General features: G+C 42.6%; 1 protein-coding gene across 6 annotated transcripts in view; it reads left to right on the top strand.

Annotated features, from left to right (window-relative positions):
• KCTD1 (potassium channel tetramerization domain containing 1) overlaps nt 1-11872 on the top strand; it is a 101261-nt gene extending 89389 nt beyond the window's left edge. For all 6 annotated transcript variants that reach the window (XM_062632799.1, XM_062632797.1, XM_062632800.1 and 3 more), the window contains exons 3-5: nt 6514-6658; nt 8949-9254; nt 10881-11872. In XM_062632799.1, coding sequence (XP_062488783.1) covers nt 6514-6658; nt 8949-9254; nt 10881-11039 — 610 coding nt within the window. In that variant the 3' untranslated portion in view covers nt 11040-11872. The remainder of the gene's footprint in view (nt 1-6513; nt 6659-8948; nt 9255-10880) is intronic.
• Nucleotides 11873-26322: the final 14450 nt, after the last annotated feature.

Genomic DNA, 26322 nt, shown 5'->3' on the forward strand with positions numbered 1-26322 from the left:
CTTGGAAGACTTCCTTTTCAGGCAGAGATTAGGGTATTGCTACTGACTTCTGGAGCCTTAACTATCCATATTTTGTATTCATCCCAATGTTTCCTGTGACCCATATATCCTCTTTTGTTCAGCTGTCATTTAGTTGCACATCTCCACGCTCATCTGCAGTGTACAAAGCAGTAGTTTGCTCTCGTATAAGTAGCATTCCTGCAGCATGACTACACGGTGTTGTGCAACTTATTCTTTTCCAGTTAATGTGTCAGTTTGTCCATGTGGGCTAAACCCAATGACTGTTGGTTCATTTATAATATGTCTGATTTGCTTTCATCTCTGCTGCTAGTACTGCCTCTGATCAGGCAGGTTATAGCAAATCCCATGCTTTGGGTTTTTTTTTCCCTCGGATATATTCCCTGATGATACCACCTCACTCATAATTTCAGATCCTTCCCATCTGCTCTTCATATGCTTTGCTCTGCCTTAAAAACTATTCACCACTTCTTGTCTATCTTAATTTCTTGTAAATGTTTTATTAGCCCTCTGAGCCTGCCTTTACCTTCTCTTTTGCTTCCATGTTCAAATAACTATCTTAAGATGTTTGAAATAATCTCCACGTAAATGATTCAGTTCTTTAATCTGTAGCAAATGTTTCCACAAAGGTTTGACATCCTTCTACTCCATATCTGGGATTTATCTGTTCTTTAAAATGCAGTGTAACATTTTCTTTCAAATCTCATGAGAACCGGTATTTTAATACCTCCTCCTGTGCATCCTACTTGCTCTGTCACTTTGGCTCCTATATAAATACCCTTTCTGTAGAAGGTTTAATGAGAATTTAGGTTTCAATACATTGTTCCCCTGTTACCTTTGCTTTATAATCATTGTATTCATGCCTCTTCTGATAATATAAGAACTGTCTGTGCCAAGGAATTCCTGAGACTCATGGACATGAAACCTTAAATTAAATGTAAGGAAGAAGAGATAAGAACAAATTACAATAGCACTGAGAGCAAGAGATTACGACAGAGTGTTTGGTTAAAATGTGGTTTTCATAATATATGTTCCTGAAAATTGCAAATGTATTCTGTTAGATCATGTTTATGAGTCTACTTTTGTTATGCAGAGTTATAAAGGTAGCTACATATTCAGTCACTGTAGATCCAAGTGATGTGAGATATTCAAAAAAGAGCAGGTCGTTACTGTCAAAGTGGTCCTCTGAAAAAAGAATAGAAAACTCCACTTGGGTAGGATACCATTTCTCCCTGGTTGAAGAGCTGGATGCGTCTTCAAATGTACTAGCTCTTAGGGGACAGTGCAAAATTATATGATTTAGACGTACAAGGAAGTAAAATTAAATAGCTATGAGATGAGTATAGCATTAAACAGATCTAATTTATAATGGGCTTTTATGCAAATTGCCTTTGAGCACTCAGTAAAAGAAAATGAAAAGAAATTAATAAGGACAATGTGGACTAACAAGTTGCAGAGGAAAAAAAGAAGTAAAAAGCCTATTCCAGCTCACTCTCCACACACCCCAGAGTGTTAAATAAGCATTCCCATTAGTCACATAAATATAATGATGTGACAATAAATCTTGCACGCACTTATCCCCATAAAGGCCAAACCCTTACTCACTTTCCTGCAGTGGCTCCAATCAGATGAGTAAGTTTTCAACTAACGTGCTTCTTCTCTGCCATGCGATCCATTATTAGAGGGAGAAAGATGTGTTTTCATGAGTACTTTGCCCCTTGCCTGAATATCGGACCTTGGTGGAGTCCCAGGCCTCACCGTGGGATTGTAGGTGGTAGAGCATCGCTGAGGGTTCTCCTGCTGCTCAGTTCCTTCTGCTGGGTTATTAAAAGGGCTTCACACCAGGAATTTTCCTCCCTTTTTGTAGTTCTGCAAAAGATACAGAGAACAGGGGAAGCTGACAGCTTAGAGCTGGTGAAAGTGGTATATTGCAGAAGTTTTTCGGTTAGTTTGAGTTCAAAGTGTCCTCCAATGAGGATGATAATATGAGAAATAATATACTGATTATATTCAATAGTAAGGAATCTATATTTTCTCAGGGAAAGTTTATTGAAAGTAATGCAATATTTTGCATGCTTGCAGACATCAAGGCTTGCATCTTTTCCATGTTCCTTGATTCCCTTTGATTACAAAAGGAAAGAATTTTAGCTCCATCCACAAAAGGCACTAAAACAATCTGCAGAACTCTGTCCTATTTCTTAGTTTTAAGTTGTGCAATAGTTGACTTGTTTAATTAATATTGGCTGTCTCGTTCCTAATTATTGCTGCTTTCCCAAATCCTCAACTGAGGCAGAATATACTAAAGGGAAGTCTTTTTCCTTATGTGTATAATAATATATATGTAAATATTTCTACACTGAGACAGCAAGGTTATAAGCACTTACTCTATGTATACAGCTTTGCTGCAGACTGAATATATTTTATATATTTTTATGCTTGACAAACAGAACTTGTTTCTGAAGAATTTGAGAAATCCTGTCATCTTCCCATGCTAGCTTTTTGTTCTAGAAATGCTGCTATGGGAGTGCTGGTCTGTGAGGAGAAGGATCCTTTTTATTCCATAAAGTATTGTCCTGTTGTTTCCTCCCCAGTAAAACGAGGCGTGTGGCTGTAACTGTTTTGTGTCTTTACAGTAAAATCAAGTTCTCTGATGGAAGCAGAGTTTTCCACTGGTTAGATTTTCTACCCTTGAAGAATTTGATTTCTGACAGGGGAATGTGATACTTAAAGCCACAGACATTAATTATTACCCATTGGAGGTCGCACTTTCAACCCATGGGACATTAATTTTCCTGATATACAGAAAATTCCAGCCTGATAGTTTTAATTAAATATCTCAGAAGTGCATTTTCTTGTGAATGGACTACAGTCTCTTATCCTTTCCCCTTGATATTTGGCTAATTCTGCATATAATTATCAGCCTATTTTGCAAGCCTCCTTCAAAGCAGTTTCATGTTTGGAAATCCATTCAGTCTTTTGCCAATGTCATGAAGAAGGAAATGGGGAAAAAACATCTTTCCGGTTTTCCTGGGATGTGGAATTATAATAAACATGACTTAACAGTCCTTTCTCATGCCAGCGGACTGATGTCTCTTAAGCATTTATAATGGAGTGTGAGAACAAGCAGGAGTAACAGTGGAGCTGTGGGTGACAGGGAGGATGGTTGCTCAAGTCATATTGTACAGAAAAATCACCAAGCAAGGCATTGGAGAGCACTTGCCACTGTGCTTCCAGGAACCCCAGAGCTCAGGGTGAGGCTGGAGGGTGAAGGCGTTGGTCCTTGCCCAGATCCTGGCACAGCCAGGTCTTCTCTCATGATGAGTGTAGCAAATGCAGCTGAGGAGGAGGACTGTGCCACCAGGTTTGGGTCCCATATTATCGCAAATCTTCCCCTGGAGGCTATGTGAAGGAAGCTGGAATCTACGTTTTTCCATCTGAAAATGAAAAAGACTTCAATTTTGCATACAGAAGTCTCTCTGCTGGGGGGGTCTACCCTTCCAAAGCTGTTTTAACATGGGAAAATGCAGTTGTGTGTTGAAAAGTGATCCTGGGAGGGGAGCTGGAAGGGAACTGGGGCTTTGCAGTTCCTTGGGTTTTTCTGCTGCTGCGAAGCAGTAGTGCACTAAGGCAGCACTTCGTTAACTCTTCCAGCCCTGACCCAAAGCCTTTCAGTTCCCAGGTAGCACCCTTAATGGCAGTGCGCTCTCGTCAGCATTATGGTTTTGTCAGAAGGCTCCATCCTCTGATACTATCTTGTTTTTCTCCTAAACAATTAATAAAATGAAGACCAAAAAGCCTAGAGGTTTAAAATATGTAATTATAGTAGTAATTTAGAACTAGGAAAATGCTGCAGAAACCAATTACAATTATATATTTCAGTAATGACTGACTTGGCCAAATATATATGTTTTGTGTGTGTGAATTCCACAATAGATTCCAAGATGACATGCTTGAGTATAGGGGAAAATTAATTCCAAATGCTGAGTGCATCCATATTAGACTTAAATGTTGTTCATCCACTTAGTGAACAGGAGCCTGTATTATGTGGGCTTTCACAGCTTAAATTTTGAGCAGCAGGGCAGGCAGTAACAAGAATCGGAGGAAGAAAGCTGGACTAGTTCTAAGGGGAAGCTTTGGAAAAAATATTTTGTACTTGATCAGTCTGCAAAAATATGTTTAATTCTTTATATGTTACAGATTTTATGCAAATGGAATTGATTTAGGTATTTCTTACGGACTTGTAAATGGTCAGCTGAGGTTAATAGGGTTTTATTTCTTTCTTGGTCTTCATCTCTCTGAGCTGGTGAGGAAAAATAAATAGATGAGTCTTGTATTCTGTTCACAACTTATTACTGGGTGTACTGCTAGAGGTCCCTGCTGTGTGCACAGACATCCCTCCTAACTCCATTTGGATTGCCTGCGCTGTTTTCAAAGGGGGTGTATGGCTGCGGGTGCAACACGGCATGTAGTCACCTGGAGCCCCAAGACCCAGCAGCAAGCCCTACTATCTCTGCCTCTTTGGGAACCATTTCTGCTTTTTGCCTCTTGAGCCTTTCCTTGGAGATCCCTTTCTGATGGCTAATGGATGGGGTGTCTCTCAGCCTGGGATGCTTTGTGCAGCCAAGGAAGGCTGATCACCTCTGAAATTTTGCTGGTTGTATGTGGTTTGTTTTTTTCTGGTGGTAGTAGAGAATGGTTGTTTCTTCACTTCTTTCAAAACAAAAATAGCGTGCCATGACTGTTGTGCTCACTCTATCCTTTTCACGAGAAGACAGATTTGTACTTTACCTGCACCACAAACTGAGTGTGATCAGGGAATAAGAATGCCTGTTGGTCCCCTACCTCCATGCTGACGTCTGGTGATACTATTGTATGCTGTTTAATAACGCGCAGAGGTTTTACTGTGCTGATTCCTAGAACACATTGGTTATACTGGGACAAAAACTACATACAAATGAGTCTTTTCATTAGAATAATGAAAACACAGTATCTTCAGAATGTAACAGGTTGTGACAAGGCTCTCAAATCACACCCCAAATCGTCAGTGGTATTTCACGTAGAGTGTCTGTGTGATGTATTGCAAGTGAGCTATTTTGAGACCATTCTGTTTACAGTTCTGGTGTTGGAAAGAATCACAAAGTACTTCCACATTCCACCTATGAACAGGCACACAAAATCAAACCTACCAGTCACTCCTGCTGATTTCATTAGGAAACCACTAGTGACTCAGGAGCGTTTTGCAAACACCACAGTGCAGAAACATATACTTCATGTTATTCTGGCAAGGGTTTTGTTAGGAGTTTTCACCCCTTCCTGATGCTCTAACTAGAGCTTGCTTTGTGAGGCGCATGTCCAGAAAACATGTATGTACCCAGCAGCTGATGTAAGAAGTTTTGGCAAGCAGAAACTCTCTGGCTGGGTGGTTCTGGTGCTCAGTATCTAAGAAACTGATGCATTTTTCCTGATTATTTTAGAGTGCTAATTGATGCCTGCCACAAACAGTTATTATGTCAAATAGTTACCTTGCATTGAAATGTTATAACCTTTGTATCCCCAGTTTCTTATTCCCACAATGACTGCCTGACAGTTGCAGTAAATCACAGAGTGGTTTGGGTTGGAAGGGACCTTGAAGACCATCTAGTTTCACCCACCCACCATGGACAGGGACACCTTCCACTAGACCAGGTTGCTCAAAGCCCCGTCCAGCCTGGCCTCCATGGCATCCTCCTAAACAGCATCCAAGAAATGAACTGGGTTTAAAACCAAACAAAAGCCAAGGAAACAACCAAAAACCCACCCCTATTTCCCAAGTACAATCTCCAAACTAAATCAGGTTCACTATGCCGTCTCCTGGAGAGAAGAATGGAGTCAACCAAGGGGTTGGTGCATCTGGAGAATAGGGTCTGCTGATCTGGGTTATGAAGAGAAGTACCAAAATCATCAAGGGGTGTCATCTCACAGTACGTTTATTTGGGCAGCAAGGCTAGTGTGAGAGAGCCTCCTGCCCCAGCTGCTTCTGCTCTACCTCCCCAGCTGTGCTACTTAGAATCATAGAATAGTTAGGGTTGGAAAGGACCTTAAGATCATCAAGCTCCATCCGCCTGCCATGGGCAGGGACACTCACACTAAACGATGTCACCCAAGGCTCTGTCCAGCCTGGCCTTGAACACCATCAGGGATGGAGCATTTATCACTTCTTTGGGCAACCAACCCATTCCAGTGCCTCACCACCCTCACAGTAAAGAACTTCTTCCTGATATCTAATCTAAACTTCCCCTCTTTAAGTTTGAACCTCTTACCCCTTGTCCTACCACTACAGTCCATAGTGAAGTTTAAGGCCACACTAGAAACCATGCATCTTAAATTGTGCTTTGAAACCATCCCTTTTCTTAGTAATCGGTTGGTGCAAGGGGGTTTTGCAGCATCAGGCCATTTGAATGGCTGCTGAGTGAGGCTTAGCCTGACCCTGCTGCTTTCCTCTTGTTTTCTCTCCAGAATCGGCCGGCTTTTCGATGGCACAGAGCCCATTGTCCTCGACAGTCTCAAGCAGCATTATTTCATCGACAGAGATGGGCAGATGTTCAGATATATCTTGAATTTTTTAAGGACATCCAAACTCCTCATTCCTGATGATTTCAAGGTGAGATTTCAGCACTTGGCTGTTTTGCATGTACTTTGATAAAGCAAGTTATCTAGTATGTAGTCAAAACAGAGCCCTAGACCTGGGGAACTTGTAGGGCATGGTGTTTAATTTCAGGTATGTGGCAAAAGTAAGCGTGGGGTTCCTAAAGTGCCATCAATAGTAAATTTCCCCCTCCTGGCTCTCGTGTAATGGAGCAACCTTGCCATGTTTGACCTGGGGAAGTTAAATATTGTAGGATGCTGATGAAGACAGAAAGGATGTTACAATCTGCAACTGACTGCTCATGAGCTTTGCTGATTACTTGTCCTCTCATCCACTTTTATGCTTCCCCTCTGATTGCAGCAGCTCCAGCTTCCACTCCCACGCTGAAATTCAGAGAATCACAGTATTGACAAAATAAACTGCACGCATGGTAATATTTGAGCATTAAGTCATAAAATATTTTCTCCCTCAGACTCTTGAACGCATACTGCAAGTTTAATTTTGGAGTTTTAGAGAAGTCAGGGATAAACAGTTCCACATTTATTAAAGCTTTATTAAAGAGCCTGCTTTTTTCTTTTAATAACAATTTAAATATGTGGAGTTCACCACTTTAGACATTAGTCTACAGAGGTAGAGTTTCAGACTTTGTGTGATGTTCTGTGTTTATCCGCTTGTAGGTATGTGGGTGTATATGTGGTGTCAGCGCTGGAGACTGCAGTTGCAATCAGAACAGATCTTTATCGTTACTTAATGAATTCTTATCAGTGTAGCTGTCTTGCTATTAGTTCACTGCAGGAAATACAGCAACTCAGGTTGAACAGGAGAGGTGATGGAGAAGGGTTAGAGCAGTTCACATGGGTGTGAAGTCTTTTATCCTTTGTATTTGAGACAGATTTTCAGTGTTTGGGCATAACAGGTGTGAGGTTGAGTTCAAGGCCCATATCGCAGGAACCTTTGAATCCTCTACTACAGACACATGCTTACTTCTCCCATGCGTGACAAGGGTAGAGTTACCTGAGTAATGTGGGAGTTTGGAACTAGCTGATAAGCATCGTATCCCTTTTGAAGCCTTAGCATGGCTTTGTGCTGCTCTCAGCATTTGTCCCAAAGGAAATCAGAAATGAAGGAAAAGCCACCTTCCATGCAATATTAAGAAATATATAAAGAGCCTTTTAAACACATAAAAATACACTGTAGCTGGACTGAAATTAAAAATGTAACTCCTGGCAAGTTCACCCAACCAACATGATGTTCAAAGAGGTATCCTTCCCTTATGCTCTAAGGTGTCCAAAAAATCAGTGCTTAAAATGAACAGCAGACCTTGTTTCTTAGAAATACACAGATCAGGCGGCTTTTTTGTTGCACATTAAATATGCCCAGTATTTTGAGCATGATTTAGGTGTCCCATTCTTGTCAAGTGTTTGGTTTCTAGCTCAAATTCAGGGCCATATTGACTGTTAGCAGCAGTCTTGTGTTGTCATTCTGTTTCTCTGTCTTCCCTAATTCTCACGTATTGCTTTTCTCTGTAGAAATATTTTTGAAATGGGCTCACGCTCTCAAGCCTAAAAAAGCAAGAATTTTATTATGAAGGTTTTTGGGTTTTTTGTTTTGTTTTTTACATGGCAGTAGACAGATTCCACATCATCACTTCTAAATTACTTCTGTACTGGCTGTGCTTAGAAATGTGTTCTTTCTGCTCTGGCATTTGAGTCAATGTAGTAAACTATATTGTTGGCAAAATGGGGAGGTATTAAAGAATACTTAATTTTTAAAATGCAGTAATATGTGCAATCCATTATGCAAATATCTGCATCATTTTGCACTAAGAACCACTGCAGGCTCCCTCATTTACATTCTTATACCTGTTACAATGCCTGCTAGTATTGCTGTAAGACATGATGGATTCTACTGATTAATTTTCTGAATCCTGATTGAATTCTCTTCCATCTGTTCAATGATGTCATTATTCTATGACATCACTGTGGGGATAAAATCTGGGGAAAAGTGGGATTTTTGCCTGGGTTATTCCATAGCAAGAAGGAGTTGAGCAAACACAGCCTCCCTCTCCCCTCATGAGTGCCGCTATACCCAGTCTGCTTCAAGTGGCTGATGGTTACTTTTTGCCTTGCACTGTTATTTTATTTATTTTTTATTTTATTCATTGTTACCTTCCTGCACAGTAATTATGAACTATGTCTGAAGGGTTGCAGATCCAGAGTGGTGTTAACCTGGATAACCATATACAGTAGGGGGTACATTAGCGATGCCTTTCTTAACTGTGCGCAGTAACGTATGTGTCTTTCAGGACTACAGTTTGTTATATGAAGAAGCAAAGTATTTCCAGCTTCAGCCCATGCTGGGAGAGATGGAAAGGTGGAAACAGGACCGGGAGAGTGGCCGCTTCTCAAAGTCTTGCGAGTGCTTGGTGGTGCGAGTTGCCCCAGATCTTGGAGAGAGGATTACACTGAGTGGCGATAAGTCCTTGATAGAAGAAGTGTTTCCAGAAATCGGTGATGTGATGTGTAATTCTGTCAACGCCGGCTGGAATCACGACTCAACACACGTCATCCGATTTCCACTGAACGGATACTGTCACCTCAACTCAGTTCAGGTAGGAAGTCTGTTTTTCAGTGGTTTTCACTGAGACATTTAGGAGGGAGCTTTTGGCTTAAATTGTTAAAAGCTAAAGATCACGGTAAACAAAAATTGCACAGAAGCTTTGATGGTAGCTTCTGAGTCCCTTTTCCCACCCTCTCCTTTCTGAGATTTGTCTGCTGTATAATTAGCCGTGCTCAGGTATTTTGGAAATACGTTTGCCAACCTGAGGAATACATGTAAAGATGTGGCATATCTTGTTTTAAGTATTTTTAACCCACAGCTTTCTACTCCTCCCACCCTAATCTTGTACAGCCTTCTGCCGTTCTGCTTGCCATTGCTGTCCCAGCACACATGCAGGCCAGTTCGTTAATCGGTAAAATAGCTGGGAAAGACTTTGCAGGCATCCACTCCAAGCACAACCCCAGTGAAGTCCAGTCATACTGGACAGAGGGTCCCGTGTCTTGTGGGGTGCGGGAGCATCAGCCTCTCTCACCTTGGGGCTGGTGGCCATCACAGCTGACCCTGAAGAGCTTTACGACAGGCAAAGATGAGGCAAAGGAAGCCCAGGCAGCACAACAGATGAGGGTGGTGAGGCACTGGAACAGGTTTCCCAGAGAATCTGTGGCTACCCCATCCCTGGCAGTGTTCAAGCCCAGGCTGGACAGGGCCTTGAGCAACCTGGTCTAGTCGAAGGTGTCCCTGCCCATGGCAGGGGGGTTGGAACAAGATGATCTTAAAGGTCCCTTCCAACCCAAACCATTCTATGATTCTGTGATGATAAAAGTAGCAAAGAGTATAAACAAGGGAAAGAATGCCTCCACCCTGCAGTTACAGTAGACCAGCATGAACATGGGTAATGCAAAAAAAAACAATAGTGGTGTGGCAGAAGACCATGCTCTCAGCAGCCTGGAGCTGATGCTGGGAGCTGAGGTCTTTGCACCATCATCTGTTGGGTGAGCTGTGTTGGGTGCATCCCCCTGCTGCCCCAAGAGCTCTGCCTCACTCTTCTTTCCTTGTGTATTTTATTTTTTCCCCTTTCTTGCTTTTGCCATTGTGTTTCGCACTGGAAGCAGCACTCAGGTTGTGAAAAGGGAGGAAAGAAGGTGAATAGGCAGAACTTATTAGTCCTGTAATTAAAGTTAAAAGGTCCCAGGTTTTACTACAGGTAACTGTAGCCACAAACCTTCGTAGTTGTGGTTGTGTTTTTAAGTCTCTAGAAAATACTATGGTAACCTTTCTGAAATTATGACCAATTATTATCTGTATTGTCACCGTTTAGTTGAGGTGTTTGCTCAGCATCCTCCAGTATCTGTTGTGCAATCCTGTATTTGCCCTTTGGTATTGTAAATTTTGTGAAGCAGAGAATGCGTTCTTCCAGGGATGTTTCTGTGGCCAGAAGAATACTGAGCTGTAGTAAAAGCATAAGGTAGATTTTTCTTCATTTTATTTCTTATTGCTGAGTGGCCAAAGTGAGCAGAAACTAGTCCAATACAATGAAGTTGAGGGAACCAGTTAGCAGATCTGTGTAACCTCTTTTGTTTCCTAGCTGAATCCATTTGAAAACAGTAGTTATTGTCCTAGCACAGCAAATAGTCTGTTTATTTACTTATACCTCAGTGTTTGTTTCCCTTTTTTGCAGGTACTTGAGAGGTTACAGCAAAGAGGGTTTGAGATTGTTGGCTCCTGTGGAGGTGGGGTGGACTCTTCCCAATTCAGTGAATACGTACTGAGGCGAGAACTCAGAAGGACATCTCGTGCACCCTCCGTCATTCGAATAAAGCAAGAGCCTCTGGACTAAAATGGACATGTTTCTTTATGGAAAAAAAAAAAAAAAAGAAAAAAAAGAGAGAAAGGATAAAAAAAAAGGGGGACGTTTCATGTGCAGTTTGGATTCCAAACAAGTCCTGGAACAAAAATTGAATAAAAGACACATTTATATCAAATATAGAGACCACACCTGAATTCATATGGGAACATTTGGAATAGTAGTAGTAATAATAACCTCAAGGTATAAAAGAAAACACACACATATATATATATAAAATATGTATGTATATATATGTATGTACATATATATATATGTATGTATATGTCAAAGGGTAGGAAACACAACAAGAAAAAAGTGGTGGGTGAGGTTGGTGCTGTGATGGCCATTAAGTGTCCTAGGCCTTACTCGGGCCCACTTAACGGTGTACAAGCCATTACCACTGGGGGATGCATAGACTACTCTTCGCCCATTTTCCATTGCCAGCCATCCACTTTTTTAATGTGTATACACCTTGACTCAACCTTATTTGCATATGGAGGTTTATGTCTGTCTTTTTTAGAGGTGGATGGGCAGGTGTTCAGGAGATGACCATCCATTGCAGTGGAAAGCTAGTCGACTGAAATTTTAAATGTAGCTTGTACAGAAGTCGCACACTTTTTGTCTGCCCTCACAGATGTGAAAGGTTAACTTTTTCTTTTGAATGAGTTTTTTTGTTGTCTTTTTGTTTTTTTTTGTGTTTTTTTTTCAAAGGGGGCCAGAATAACTAATATTTGGTAGAGATGCTCTGGTTTGAATCTGCTGCTTTCCTACAATTTTTTCAAATTTTATAATGTATTAAATACAATAAACTCTGTTTAAAATAACGAGGGTCTGGTTTAAGCCAACAGAAGCAGAGAGGTGGGATTTAGCTCACTGCGCTCCAGCGCGGGGAGTGGCGGCTGCTCTGGCAGGCAGCGGACAGGCAGTGCTGCCTGTGCACGGTGGAGTGTGTTAAAGGCAGCAGATGCATTGTGGGATCTGTCTGGTGTGCTGCATGTTTCTCTTTACTATGAGGGTGGTGAGACACCAGCACAGGTTGCCCACAGAAGTTGTGGATTCCCCATCCCTGGCAGTGTTCAAGGCCAGGCTGGACAGGGCTGTAACCAACCTGGTCTAGGGGAAGGTGTCGCTGCCTATGGCAGAGGGATTGGTTCTAGATGATCTTTAAGGTCCTTTCCAACCCAAACCATTCTATGATTCTGTGTTGCTGATCTTCCTTCAGCACTGCTCTTTTTAAGCTTTGTCCCAGTTTGAAAAGAGGCTGTTGATCAGACTTAAAAATAACAACAGCTCAGCCCAGGGAAACCCATCAAGATAAGACGCCTTGTTCTGTAACCATCAATGGAGCAGTGAATAGTTGCATCCTTCCCTCTGGACTAAGGAGTTGTCAGCTTTAACTCTTCAAGCCCTTGCCCTGCTGAGTGTTAGCCTATTTTGATGTTGTTCGTTTCCCTCGTTTAAAGCTAGTGTTCTTCTGCCTAGAGAGTGAGATGGTCAGCCCCTTGCGTTACACTTTCAGCTGCATTACTGTAGATGGCAGGTGGTAAGTCAATGTCCTGTGAGTTATTCTCTTGCAGAGTCTCACCAAGGCCACCACTGCAGCTGCCTGGTTCAGGATGGTGAGATTTTGCAAAGGCCCCACGCCACGGTGCTGCTACATGGACTATTCATGGGTTGATGCTTTCACCACCTAAGATGCACCAGCAACCACCACTTTTCCTCCAAAGCATCTTTTTATGCAAGATTCCAGAATATGACTGTGCATTCATCCTAGTACGGAAGTTTCTACTGATGCAATGGTGCCGGCATTCCGTTCGTTTTGGTGACACTTTGCTATTTATTTAAGAAAAGGAAAAAAAAAAAAAAGAAACCGTTAAATACATGTAACAAGGTTTTTAATATAGTCTGATAACTCAAAAAAATAAGTACCATTTTCCTGTTTTTTATTAAGATATGTCAGAGGGCACACTTGAATAACTGGCAGCACATAGCAATGGCTTTGAAATTACTGAAATGTGGAAATGGGTGAGGGAGGGGGCTCCAAAAATTAAGTTTCATTAGTGGGTTATTAGATCTTCAATGTGATGCTGATCTGTCTATTCACAGTACTGAAACAGCTGCCTCATTGAAAATGCTTGTTTTCAATTAGCAGCTAGGAGTCCTCTTACAAAATAAACAAATGCTTGCTCTTACTGCCCACAATTTGGTTGTTAGTTTGCATAGAAGTTGGAAAACTAAAACCCTGGGGAATAAGGATTTTTAACAGCTCCTCAAACCCTTGGAAATGGGATGAAATTTGCTATGTAGAAAAAGGTGCCAGTGCCCATGGGTTGAGAGTACGTGGGTACCAATGCGCAGCGATGTGATGCTTCAGAGCCTGTTAGCTACAGAAACCTCCCCTGTGCTTCCAGGTGCAGCCCTGCTTTCCGGGGCCTCCACTGTGTACCCGGGATATATTTACACTGTCAAGCCCAAAAGTGCTCTTGCACCCAGACTTGCCATGCCGGCTGCCATGTGTATGTACGGACATATGTTTTGATGTAGGCTGGAGCCAGGGGCTGCAGCTCCTTTCCCTGCTGCTCAGAGACCAGGTACCCTAAGCCTGCCTGTCCATGAGCGTCAATGAAATCTGAAATTGCCTCCCCAGTACTGGCAGCACCTGCAGCCTTTGCACAGGCTGGGTGTGGAGGGAGAGGAACTTTGCCACTAATGCTTTTCGTTTTGTTGCTTCCAAAGCTGGCAGGTTGTGCTCAGCTGGTGGTTTTGCTTGGTCAGCACATACCTGTCAAACTCAGTGACCCTGAGGATACCTTTGTGCTCCTCCCAAATCCCTGATTGACTGGTCACCCTCCCAAGGAGCCTGCATTCATTGTTGATGGGTCAAAAACCACTCTTAAGACCCTGAATGTAAATGTCTCTGCACTTACAATGTGGTCATGGAGCAAGAGGTCATGAATAAACAAAGTGATGGCTGATGAAAAATGTATGCAAGAATAAACTAGATGTAGATTTTTAGAAAGCAAAGGAGATTAGTCCCATTTGCAAAAATTTAAAAACCATGTGTTTTTAAAATGTCCTTTAGAAAATATGATCAACAGGCAAATGAACAATATATCTAGGAAGGGGGAAAATGGGGGAACCAAGAAGGACCAAATCATGGTCAGCTCATTTCTGGAGGTTAGTGATTTTGACATGTATAATAGTTTGAATTGATCTAATTTTCTATTTAAAAGTATGACTCCGATTTATGCTATCAGTAGTGCTGTATTTAATAACGAGGAAAAGCTGCAGTGGAACAGCAGCTGCCGGCATTGTACTTCAGCAACTTGGCTGAGCAACTGCCAGGAGAACTGCTGTGAACATGCAGAGACTGCAGATGCTACCCAACACCCATTCCCACAGTGAGGCACAGGCAGAGGAATTGGGTCTTCCCCTGTATTTTGGTAATGTGAATGCTGGATTTCCGCAGGGTTTAGTTCTCCTGTTGCCTCCTTAATGCACCAAACAGCTATGCAGTGCAAGTGTGGATCCTGGCATGCTTGGATGAACCTTTAAACTGTGAGTGTCCCATTGAAGTTTGCCCTGCACCAGAGAAAGTGAAGTCCCACTTAGTCACTAGGTTAATTATCTCTTTACAGAAGCGCTACTTGCAAATAGGTTCTGCTAATTTATTCTATCTCCAGGTACTTACTGGCCAGATAGTCTGGCCTGGCAAATGTTTTTCCTCTTCATTGCCGCATGTCTAAAAGGAAGCTGATCGTATATTTCAGTGTGCAGCTGGCACAAGCAGGTATAGTCAAAACATTGGGTTTTGATGCCTGATAGAATCCAGTGAGGACAACCTACTACCCTCTGAAAACATGAAAGCTGAGCCACCCATTCAATTCTTTTTCTTTATGCTAAACAGGCACCAATTTCAATGTGAAGAGAAACATTTTGTTCGTGAGCATAATTTTTTGCAGCAACCTTTAAAAATTGATTGCTGCACTAATTACAGGGTTCTTGCTTTCACCCAAAAGACTTGTCAAGTGCATTTTTCTTTAATGTTCATGTTTTGGGAGACTTCAGGGAGGAAGGGTATGGTTTTTTGAGAGTGAGAAAAAAATACTTACTGACCAATGGACAGTCTTACAGAGAAATAAAAACATTTATTTCCATCTGTCATTTCTTGACTGTGGAGTTCTATATTATGAATTATTTCTAGGGACAACTGGTATTTGTATGTCAGCATTCATGTTGCCTGAGGTTTATTTACAGTGGAAATGAAACCAAGACATCCTTAGGGCCTGTGGACCAGTTGCTTTTTCTCAGACTTCAGTTTGAGTGGTTTATTATTTCTTGAGGGTCTGGAGGGATCGCTGCCACCAAAAATCAATATGTTGCATCAGGTCCCTATGTTGGCTTTCTCTGCTACCTCATTGATCTGGTTATTGAAGACCCCAAAGCTGACTTAGCATTTGGGATCCTCTGTTTGAGATTGAAACTGCTAAAATCATATCCCCGCTCTGCTTAAAAAAAAATACAAGATGCAGGCACATAGCACAGAAGTTCATCCTTTTGTAAGAAGGGCTGGAGCATCTCTCCTATGAGGAAAGGCTGAGAGAGTTGGGGTTGTTCAGCCTGGAGAAGAGAAGGCTCTGGGGAGACCTTATTGCAGCCTTTCAGTTTCAGCCTTTCATTTTCAGGCCCTACAGGGGCCTATAAGAAACATGGGGAGAGACTTTTTAGCAGGACATATTGCAATAGGACAAGGGGTAATGGTTTTAACCTGAAAGAGGGAGATTCAGGCTGGATGTGAGGAAAAATATTCTTACAATGAGGGTGGTGAAACACTGGCACAGGTTGCTCAGAGAGGTGTTGAGTGCACCAGCCCTTAAGACATTCAAAACCAGGCTAGATGTGGGTCTGGGCAAACTGATCTAGTTGAAGATGTCCCTGTTCATTGCAGAGGGGCTGGACTAGATGACCTCTGAAGGTCCTTTCCAGCCCAAGCTATTCTACGATTTGATGAACTAGCTCTGCTAGCTCTGACGCTAATGGTGATGCTGGGGTGAAACCCTGTTGCCAGCCTGATGAAGCATTTTCTGTTTGTGCTAGGATGAGCTCTAGAAACAGAAGTGTCCTCTGACAAATGGGGAAGACACCACTTTTCCTTGAATCTGTGATTTTTATGCTTTTCGGTTGTTTTCACATTTGTTGACTGGGGTTTAGTATGTTGTTGAGTCCTTTGCCCCTAAAATAATGTAGTTTTATTTTTCAACTGCTGTCAGATATTACGGGCCAGATCCCATATTCTGCTCTCCATATTCATGGTGAACTTGCCCCACACTAAAGTTATGATCTGAATTACAGATTCAGATCATAGTGTAGATCAGATTAGTGTAATTTAGGGATTATGAGAAGAGGGATGGTGTGGTGATTGGCTGTCAGTATTGTTGCATCGACATCCGTAGTATGTTGTCTCTATTGTATTTTGCTTCTGAAAAAGTGAAAAAAAGCTATTTTCCACATCAGGTCAGAGGAAGTGTGGTTTGCTCAGGCTTACATTCAGCCCCACTGAAACTGTATGTGCATGAACTCTTCCCTCCGGAGAGGCTGTCGCTAGTGTGGACAGGCTGGGTTTATGTCCCTCAGGGACCGTGGGGTGATGGTGCCCTTGCCCCAGCCCAGTGAGACCCATCTCCTGGTCCTCGGATCACAGCTCTGGCTTGCTGAGAAAAGATAGAGGGAGGGAGATTTGTCTCTGTACTCTGGAGTATGGGCTGACAAATGATATAATCTAAAATCCAAAATGGTCTTCTAGCTTCTGTTCTATTATGTAGCTTGTCAGTGTTATTAATTGTACTGAGGAACGTGTGTAGTGTAGGATGTCTGGCCTTGTTTGCTTTTGGGATTCTGTGTAAGGGGCAGAGCAGCAACCTGTCAAGTGGGCATGGATTTAAAACAAAACCTGCATGTGCTGAAGTCCCCTAAACTCATGTACTGCGCAATTCTAGCTTCAGTTCAAAGCAGAAGGCTCAGCAAGGATCACCAGTGGATGTTTGGTACTTCATTTGGTTAACCTCTGAGAAAGTGTGAAAACAAAAGACAAAACAAGCAGAGCATGGGCACTAGTTCTGAAGATCTGAAGCCATGATTTCCCTAATCCCTGCCACTTCTGAGTAAATACTTAAGCTCTAGTTGGCTCACCTTAAAAATACTTGCTACCAGAAAACAACAAAACTAGCTGTGCATTCCCCCCCCCCCGCCCCGCTTTCTCCAGTTCGTTCAGGAGCTTTGTTTTATTTTTGCTTGGGTCTGTGCCTGGGCAGCTCAAGAATAATAATTTTGGCCCTAATGCCATCCTTGGTCTCTTCAAAGCATTGTACAAGCCTTCAGTTAAGCACCTCTCTACCTGTAGGGGAAGAGGGTAGCAAGAAGCAGATCTTGCAGCTGGGGAGGCAGAAAAGGCTTGATTTCTACCCACCCAAGTGGCCAGCTACACTTCAAGAGTCACACTCAGCTGCCACCCTCTTTCACAATCCCTCTTGCAGTATAGAAAGATGTTGGAATCAGTGAGGTGCTATGACACGTTTTTCAAAGCTGAGAGTTGCAAGCTATTCAAGCAAACACAAGGCATCCCTAAGATGTCTGAGTAAGCACCAAAGGAACACCACATGATGCAGCTTGATGCGCCTTTGGGAACTTTTTTTTTTCCTAATTCCTTCCCAATTGAGAAAAATACCAAATGAAATAAAATTCCCTTCACCTTTCATGTTTGAAGTAGGGTCTACTGATGTCTTCATCTCCTTCTTCTGGCTCAGCTCTTCTAATGACTCTAATTTTCCGTTTATGATGTTTTGGTTCCTCAACACAGAACTCAGGTGTTATGGCAGGGAAGGGAGAGGGGAATAACAACAGAAACCACCAGTGTGATTTGTGGAAGAACTTTGTTCGTTCGTATAGTGGTCACAACATAACCCTGATGCATGCCAGGATGGTTGATGGTAGGAACATGTTTCAGGTGTGCTTGTTGAGATGGGGCAAGGCACAGCTGGCTCATGGCTTCAAACACTCCAAAATAAAAATGACAACAGTGGGAAATGAGGACTCAAACCCTCATGGATTATCTTCCTCCTCAAGCATCTGCTCCTCTTTCTCACAGTTGTATCCTTTAGATGAGTAGTTTAAAAGCTGTGCTATAGTCTCCACCATAACCAGTGCACCTATTCCAGAAGAGAGTTTCTTGGCTCAGGGACAGCCGTTCTGCAGAAAAATTCTCTTCTGATGCATTATTGATAGACGTAAGTTAAAGCCATAAAGCTCACAGCTTTATCGGGCAATATCTACTAAATCCTGGAAGCATGTAAGATAACCTAAATGTAATCTACTGCATACCAGCTCCTTCAGTGATGGATAGCACAACAAAAGCAGGACTAATGAAAAATTAATGAAAACAGTTACTTCCATAAGAAAAATGATCTGTTTTCTCCCACCTTTGTATTGATTTTAACTGGCCCTGTAATTGGAAGTGTATAATTTTTTCCTAAGGTAAAGAGGATTGAGGGCAAGGGAGAGCGAGCGTATAATTCTATTCATGTTTGTGACATACTTTCAGGCTACAAAAACAAAGCATTTTCCTTAGGATGTTGAAGCTGCCTGTGAATGCAGACTTCAAGCATATTTTCTCAGCTCAGGCAAATTGTTTTTCAGGCTGGTTTGCCTGAAACCAGATACTGCATGAGCAGAGGACTTGGAGTACTTTGAAGGCTAGAGAGGAACTACAAAGGAGCAATGTTTAAGAAAAATCAAATACAGTGCATGTAACTTGGTGGTTTTAACATGTTTCAAGCATTCCAGTTCATTCCTGATTGATCTGCCACTTTCTGAAAGGGAAGAATCCTCCAGTTGCTCTGTGGAGAGTGAATGGATGTCAGGCTCAGAGGAAGGACCTTCTCTGTGACACCAGTTGCACCATGTTGCTCGTACACAGGCTTGGCTGTGAATTCACTGCCATATGTAGTCTCACCACCTTCTCACCACCACATTTAAACAAAACTGTCTTTGTCTCTATATTTAGCCAAACATTTCTTTCTTTTTCACCACACAACAGCAGAAATCAGTCTGTGATTGCTGTACTCTATTTTAAATTATTCTTAAGTCTTTACCTGCTAAATGTTAATATATCCACTAAGCCCAAAGGGCACTACTGAGATAATAAATCAATTGGAGCAGCATATAGTTTGATTCGGTAGGGGGAAAAAGTGCATTTCTCAAGGTGTTTAGGAAATGTTTCTTTCCTGTTCTCTGTTGGTCTTTTTCTAATTTCTTCCAAGAAAGACATTATACGGGGCCATGTTGTGATGAGGAACTGAGCAGCAATATGTTTCTGCATATATTTGTAATAAATGTTATTCTTTTTTCTAGCATCTTTTAGGCATTATGCATTCATCTAAAATATACATCTATTTTTTAACTTGAGAGATTTAGCCACATCCTTGGGTGTTGGGTTTTTTTTGTTGTGTTTCTCATTGGCCTGATAACAGCTGCAAACAAGAGGAACCACCTCTTCCAACACATACCATTACAAATTAGGGCATTTTCTTGTCCTCAGTGTTTGCCTTGGCTTTATTTTTGCGGCAGCAATCTCAGTGGGTCCAGTCTCAGCTGGTGCTCCACACAGCAGATGTGGTGACCAATTGGCACAGGTGACCAAGGGCCCCATTGTAATGGTCACCTCCACAGCTGGCTGCATGAGCCAGCTCTGCAATAGCAACACCAGTGAGGAAAAACCACCTGGAAGTCATTGTGGCTGTGCTGCTGGCAGTGAGGTGTCCTGGGACCTCCAAGCAAGTCTTCCAGGTCTCCTGGAGATACTCAGAAGCCATTTGGCCACAGCCCTGGACAACTGGAACAAGGAGGCCCCCTCGAGCAGGGAGCATGGACAAGATGATCTTCAGAGGTCCCTTTCAACTTCAGGCATTCTTTGTGATTTCCAAGAAGTTTGGGCTGACTCAGGTGTGAATGGTTTGCCAGGGAGGGTGAAACATGGCCCTACCTGCCTACTTGGTGCCATCAAGGTCCTCTTCTTTTTGCAGAGCAATGCAGCAGGAATGCAAAAAAATTCCAGAGGGGTGATAGTGCTGGCTACAGAAGTGTGCATGAAACAGCATTACTGTAAACCCAGCGCTCACAGCACCTTGAATAAACCAGCAAGACTTGTTTAAAACAATTACAGCAGGGAAAGCAGGCTGGAAAAGGGCATCAAAGCCTGTCATGGAAAGGTGCTGCAGCCTCCCCGGGGGCCTCATGTGCTGATAAAGCACTTTGGGGTGTGAGCAAGGCATTACTGGGATGGGCCAGCTGTGTCCCCCACTGACAATTAGTGCATGCTTGAGTAGTTAGCTGGATGGAGGGCTCAGTGCCCTGGGTCCTGGTCCCGCTGCTCTTGTAGTGCAAACTCAGCTCTGTAGGGGTGGAAGTCGTGTATGGATGGAAGAACGCTGTGTAAGCAAGAAAGGATCTTGATGTGGGAAAATGAAGCTCTAAGTCATCAAAACTGGTTAACAGCAATGTCACAGGTGAAACATTCAGGGTCACTGGCAACTCTGGTATTAGGTCTATGTTTTGTGTGACACTTGTTAACTCAGGTTAGTGATGGCGAAATAATAAGGGCAAGTAAAACATGCATGCAAGGAAGTGATTAGCGCATACTTTTTCCTTAGCGTGCCAGAGTGAGAGACAGAGAGTAATCTGATTGAAATGCATGGAGGAGAAAATTATCTTGATTGCTTCCATTCTTTAAAGAAGCAAAACTTAACTGTTACACCCGTTAGTGCAACAAAAAATCAGGCCAGCCACTTCATACTGGGCAAAAATGAAGATACATCCTTTTGTCTGCAGATTTTGTTACAGATGATGTTCTCATTGCTTTCTCCTACCGCCATCTGTACATTAATTACAAAGTCTGCTTGGCCATGGCATCATTCTGTCCTGCTCAAAATGTGCTATGAACTGTAAGAAAGTTCATCAAAAGAAATAGAAGCCATATAGGTTTGTTTTTTTCAGAAACAATCATTATTTACACTAACACGACTGCTTTTCTTAAAAGTGTCTGCCCATTCCTTCACATTGGTGTTTAATTGTGCTTTTCAAGAGACCTGAGCAGGGCAGACCCTGAGTAAAGGTTTGCTTTGGGAAGTGCAGGAAGAACTTCTCCACGCACTGGGATAAAGTTGATACTCACTTGCAGGAACAGCTCTTCTCCCAGGCAACAGCTAGGAGCTCATAAATGAAACAAGCATAAATAAAACCGGAGTCTTTCAAGCGGTGTCAGAAAGAGAATAGTCTGTGTGTGTTGCTTCAAAAATAAGAAAAAGCAGGGAAAGGGCGTTCATGCTTCCTTGCACTTTGCAGCGACCCAAAGAGACCACAAATGCATTTCTTCCTTCAAGTGTCACTGTTATGTTACACTGTCTATTCCTGGAGCACCAAAATTGTCTTCCATCTTCTTAAAATTAAGACATCGCTTCGTTCTGCTTTCTTCCCCTTGTCATGTTATCTGATGGTTTAATGCTCTCCTCTCTTTTTTCTTTCAATCCAGAGAGATCTTTTACATTTTCTTCAGTAAGAAACAGGATGGGGATTCCATCCTAATGGGGATTGAAAGCCATCGGGTGCCAGTGCCAAGCTTGGTGTAATAAACTATATTTAAAGTGTTACTCATAGAAATGCTATGGACAGCAAAGCTGCAGATCATAATTGCATGACTTTTTTGATGAAGAACGAGCAAACAAAGAGCAGAGCTTCAAGAAAGGTAGAAAGATAGATAGACCCAGTGCTCCTCACAGCTCCTTTGTGGGGCCTCAAATTGGGAAAGCATTCCGGGGTGTCCTTAGCTGTGGGTGCAGTAGAATTTTTGACTTCATTTCAATGGGATACTCATAGTACTGAAATTGTGCATCTATTTCCACACCTTGCCAAGTTTAAACACAGATGCCTAAAGGAAAGAGGGGCAAAAAGATACCGGAAAATGTTCCCCGAAGTCCATTCTTCCTGACTTCTTGTTTGTTTTAGTGATTGTAGACCTACCTATTGACTTTTTCAGCTCTGATAAACTGAAGACAGCATCTTCTTCTGCTGTGTTCTCAATATGCTTAAAAAGAAAAATCACTTCATGACCACATTTTTCCCCCTATAAAAAATGTGAGCAATTAACACAGCAGGTTTTCAGTTCAATATGTATAATTTATCATAAAACATATATAATCAGTTTGGCAGACAGCAAATGCACCAACGCAAGCGTAAACCTTTTTACGAATCCATATGTAATACTGGATGTTGATGGATTATTGCTACAGCAAGATGTCATGTTAAACAACCGACGTACAGTGGCAAATTCCTGGGTTTGCCATTTTCATTGAAAAAGAAAACAAACAAAGAAGACACCCCCCCCCCCATCAATTATTTATTGGAGATGTTTTTTAATACAGTCACTGCTGGAGCATCTGAGTATACTAAACAGCTGAATTCTGTATCGCATTAAGCTAAATTGCCCACAATGGGCATCTGCCTCATTTCACTGTTCTTAAAAGTCCACAATGTGTTTTCTGAACATGAAGCATTTGTCTCCTTGCTGAAGTGGTATGCTGGGGAGTATCTCACCAAAGGGAGGGGGAAACAGGAGGGAAGTATGTGTGTTTTGTGTGTCTGCTTCTGATATCTTGGCCAACTGTGGCCAAAACTTTCCAAGTGCAGAGGAGAGGACAGAAACAGAAGGAGAGGTCAAAACGCTGCTCCAAGCTTCATATGCATAGACTTGGTTTAAAACCTGGTGGCCAAGGAGCATCTCGTGCTGTCACTGAACTGCCTAGCAGTTACAGGGCTGGGTCTGTGGGGAGAGCTGCCCTCTGGGGTTAGCTCAGCAAACTCTGAAGCCCCCTGACTCCCAGATAACTATAGCCACCTGGTTCTGCCCTGCTCCCTGTGCTGCACACCCCTGCCCTGTGCTCCTTGGTCCTGCAGGAAGAGCTAGAACTCTCTTTATCTCAGGATAAAGCTGAGGCTCCTGTGGCACCTGCCCGGGCTTGGTCCTTGGGGCATGTCCAACAAGTGGGCAAGACAAGGGGACACCCTCCTCACTCCTTCTCTGCCCCATTACCCCTATGTCCTTTTCTATTGAGATCATAAAGAGCTTAGACATTTTCCAGCCTCTCTGGATGTGTAAATACTCCTCAGGGAAATCTTCTCCTGTCATCTATGGGGCTTAGACCCTGTACCAAAGCCCCTGTGTCCATCCTTACCCCCAGAACCTCCTGTGTTTCACACCGGTGTTCCTCCACTTGTGTCCTCCTTTCACATCTTCTTTGTTCTCTCCCTCATCCCAGAGTGGATTTTCCCATCTTTTATATCTTCCTCCTCCCTTAGCCCATATTTTCATCATCTCTTTCCAGTTGTCTGTTTTCTTTCTTCTCTTATAATCCTCTACATTTGGATAATTTTCATTTGGACTGTTTAACATAACCACTAGATTTGTGTTTTAGCCTTGTTTGGCAGGATAAGGGCTCCCTTTTCTATGTTATGCTCTGCATTTTCCTCTCCCTCTTAGTATGTCAGGGTTTACAGACTTGGAATCCAGCTTCACTCAGTGGGAAGCTTCACCAGTGATTTCCATAGGAGCAGGGAAAAACACTCAAAACATTCCAACGTGAGAGGCTAAAACTAAGTGTCTGGGTTTGTCTATGGCCCGATTTCTCAAGTTACTCCCTGCTCCCAGCACCTCCCAGCTCCAAAGGGAGCAGTTAAGTAGAAAGAATAATGTTTCTGCAAAGCCGGCCATGTTTCCCTAGGTTACAGATGACAGAGACGGCATTCTGCCTTGTTTGATCCAACATGTCAGAGCAGGGACCTTATCTCCAGTGAGCCTCTGCTAGGCCTCGTGCCCAGTCCTTCTGCTACATTTATATTTATCACTAGTACGTTCGGAATGAAGGATAAAATCTTTTTTGCCTTCCAACCTCTCTCTGTGGGCAGCTCACAGACGTTCACGTGTTTCAGGAAAGACAGAAACGTCTGTCCCATCACCCAGCTTACACACTCACATGTTACCAGACTGTGGTGCTGACCTATGGTAGTTTTCTGAGAGTGTGTGTCCTGTAGACACGCTGTGGCTGTCCCAGACCAACAGCTACGGTGGGCAAAGCCACCCATCCACATAGCTAATCTAACAAAAAAACCCTGTAAAGTACACTCAGTGATATGCCAGAAAATGTGCTGGAAGGATTTAGTCTGTTGTCCTGCTCTCATCAGAGAGCAAAGCAGGGACTGATGTGAGGGATGCACATGGGAAGCCTGCTCAGCCTATGCATAACCTGGGTTGGCTGTGCTGGCAAAACAGACCTGGGAATAGGCAGCCCTGGTTATTTCTAGCCTTGGTGTGTAAAAGGAAAGACATCCACATTAAGCTACCATTACATTCAGATGTTTTTTATTCTTCAATTGCAAAACACTACAGAAATACAATCCAAACCAATCTCAGGAGTGAAAGAAAAATGGAGCAGCAGCAGCTGGTTTTGAGCAAGGCTCCTTTATCAAAGGGGATCTGCACAAACACCTTCTGTTTAGCAGGAAACATCCCACTAGAAAAAGTCCCCATTTCCAGCTTATCTTTTCTGCAGCTGTCATTGCATTGCTCATTTGTGAAGTTACCTGCACCTGTGTCTCCCCAGCAATGATGCGATCTAGAGGCTCTCACTGTTTATTTCAATGTAAATATTCTTTTTGTTGAGAAACAAAAGGGCTGGAAAATGGGAGGTTATGGGAATATTCAGGATGAGATAAGGAATCTGAGGCAGAAAAGAACACACCAATTACCTCAGCTCACACGCTCATCTGCCAGATGAAACCAGTTTTACCGGCTGTTGCCCAAAGGCAAAACACCATAGGGCTTCTGATGTCATGTTGGCCTTTGGTTATGAGCCCGGGTAAATGGGTACCTGGCAGAGAGAGAAAAAGGTCTGTGCTGCTTAATGCCAGCTTCATCTATTTATGTTCGTCTAGCATCAATTAAAAATATCTCTGTCTCATTCTGCCTGCCTGCCTGCCTGCTAGTGTGGTATTCGTTTTCTTTCCATAACACTGTAAATTGCCTTGCCTTACAGTTTACAACAGTGAGAGCTGGCATTTGCCTTTGGCAGGGCAGAGGATGAGAAACCATTTTACTTTCATACCACTTTTCCTCCGCTCTGTCTCTGTGCAGAGCAGCGAAGGTGTTTGATGTGCCGGCTGTCGTGGAGGGGTGATGTACAAGGCCAGGGGTGCTGTTAATTTGCAGTGCTTCAATAACATTAACTTTTTCCTTAGGATTCAAATTGAACTGGTGGCATTGCTGGGGCAATATAGTGTTGTATACCTGAACTGTGTTCTGTGTATTCATCTGTCTTTTTTTCCTTTATTATATTAACTTTCTTTTTTTTCCTTTCTGTTTTTTTTTTCCCTTTTTATACCAGCAAGACTCAGTGAAGCAGACTTTATGTTGCAATAATTCTGCATGTTTTGGTTATAAATATCCTGAAGCAAAGTGAAGGTTTTTTTCATATAACTATCAAAGCAAGTGTCTGCTTCAGCACAGAGTGAAAGGGACGTTTTACACATAAAAGCTCATCAGTGGGTGGTAAACAGCTTTTGTCCTAATACATATTGCAAATACTCTGCTGCGGCACAGACTGATGGCTTTGGTGAAATTGGTAGCATCTGACTGAGATGCAACAGTTCCCTGTGCGAGCTGCTATCGTGGGAGCCTAACCAGGGTCTGAGCACTCAGGAAATCCTAGGAAAATCAAGTCTTTCGCCTGTTGCACTACAAAGGGCATCTTCTCGTGTTTTAAATTTCCAGTTGTCTCCTTGAGAGCAAATAACACCGCAAAGTAATTTAAAAACAGAGGAGGTAAAAATCAGTAACTTCAGCAGTAGCACTGTAGACAGTTTCCTCCATCACGATCTCCCATCTAGATTTTCCAAGCAGACTTGTGATTTCAGCAGCTGCCTTGGCAGGTGCCCAGCGTGATGCACCTGAAAGCAGCCAGGCTGTCTGAGAGCAGATGTGCAGCGGTTTCAGAAAACCAGAGTTCTTCAGGAGTTCTCAAGTAGATCATTGAAAACTACTAAATATTTCACATTTTTCTTCCTGCACACCCTCAGAATGGCAACATTTGAAGTCAACACAACAGCACTGTTGTATCACTGGCTTGCAATAACATCCCTATGAAAGTATGTCTTAAAGCAGTCTGCAGTGCTG

Source organism: Pezoporus occidentalis, unplaced genomic scaffold (assembly GCF_034315485.1).
Source record: "Pezoporus occidentalis ecotype Australia unplaced genomic scaffold, CSIRO_AGI_Poc_V1 ctg4, whole genome shotgun sequence".
NCBI lineage: Eukaryota > Metazoa > Chordata > Aves > Psittaciformes > Psittacidae > Pezoporus > Pezoporus occidentalis.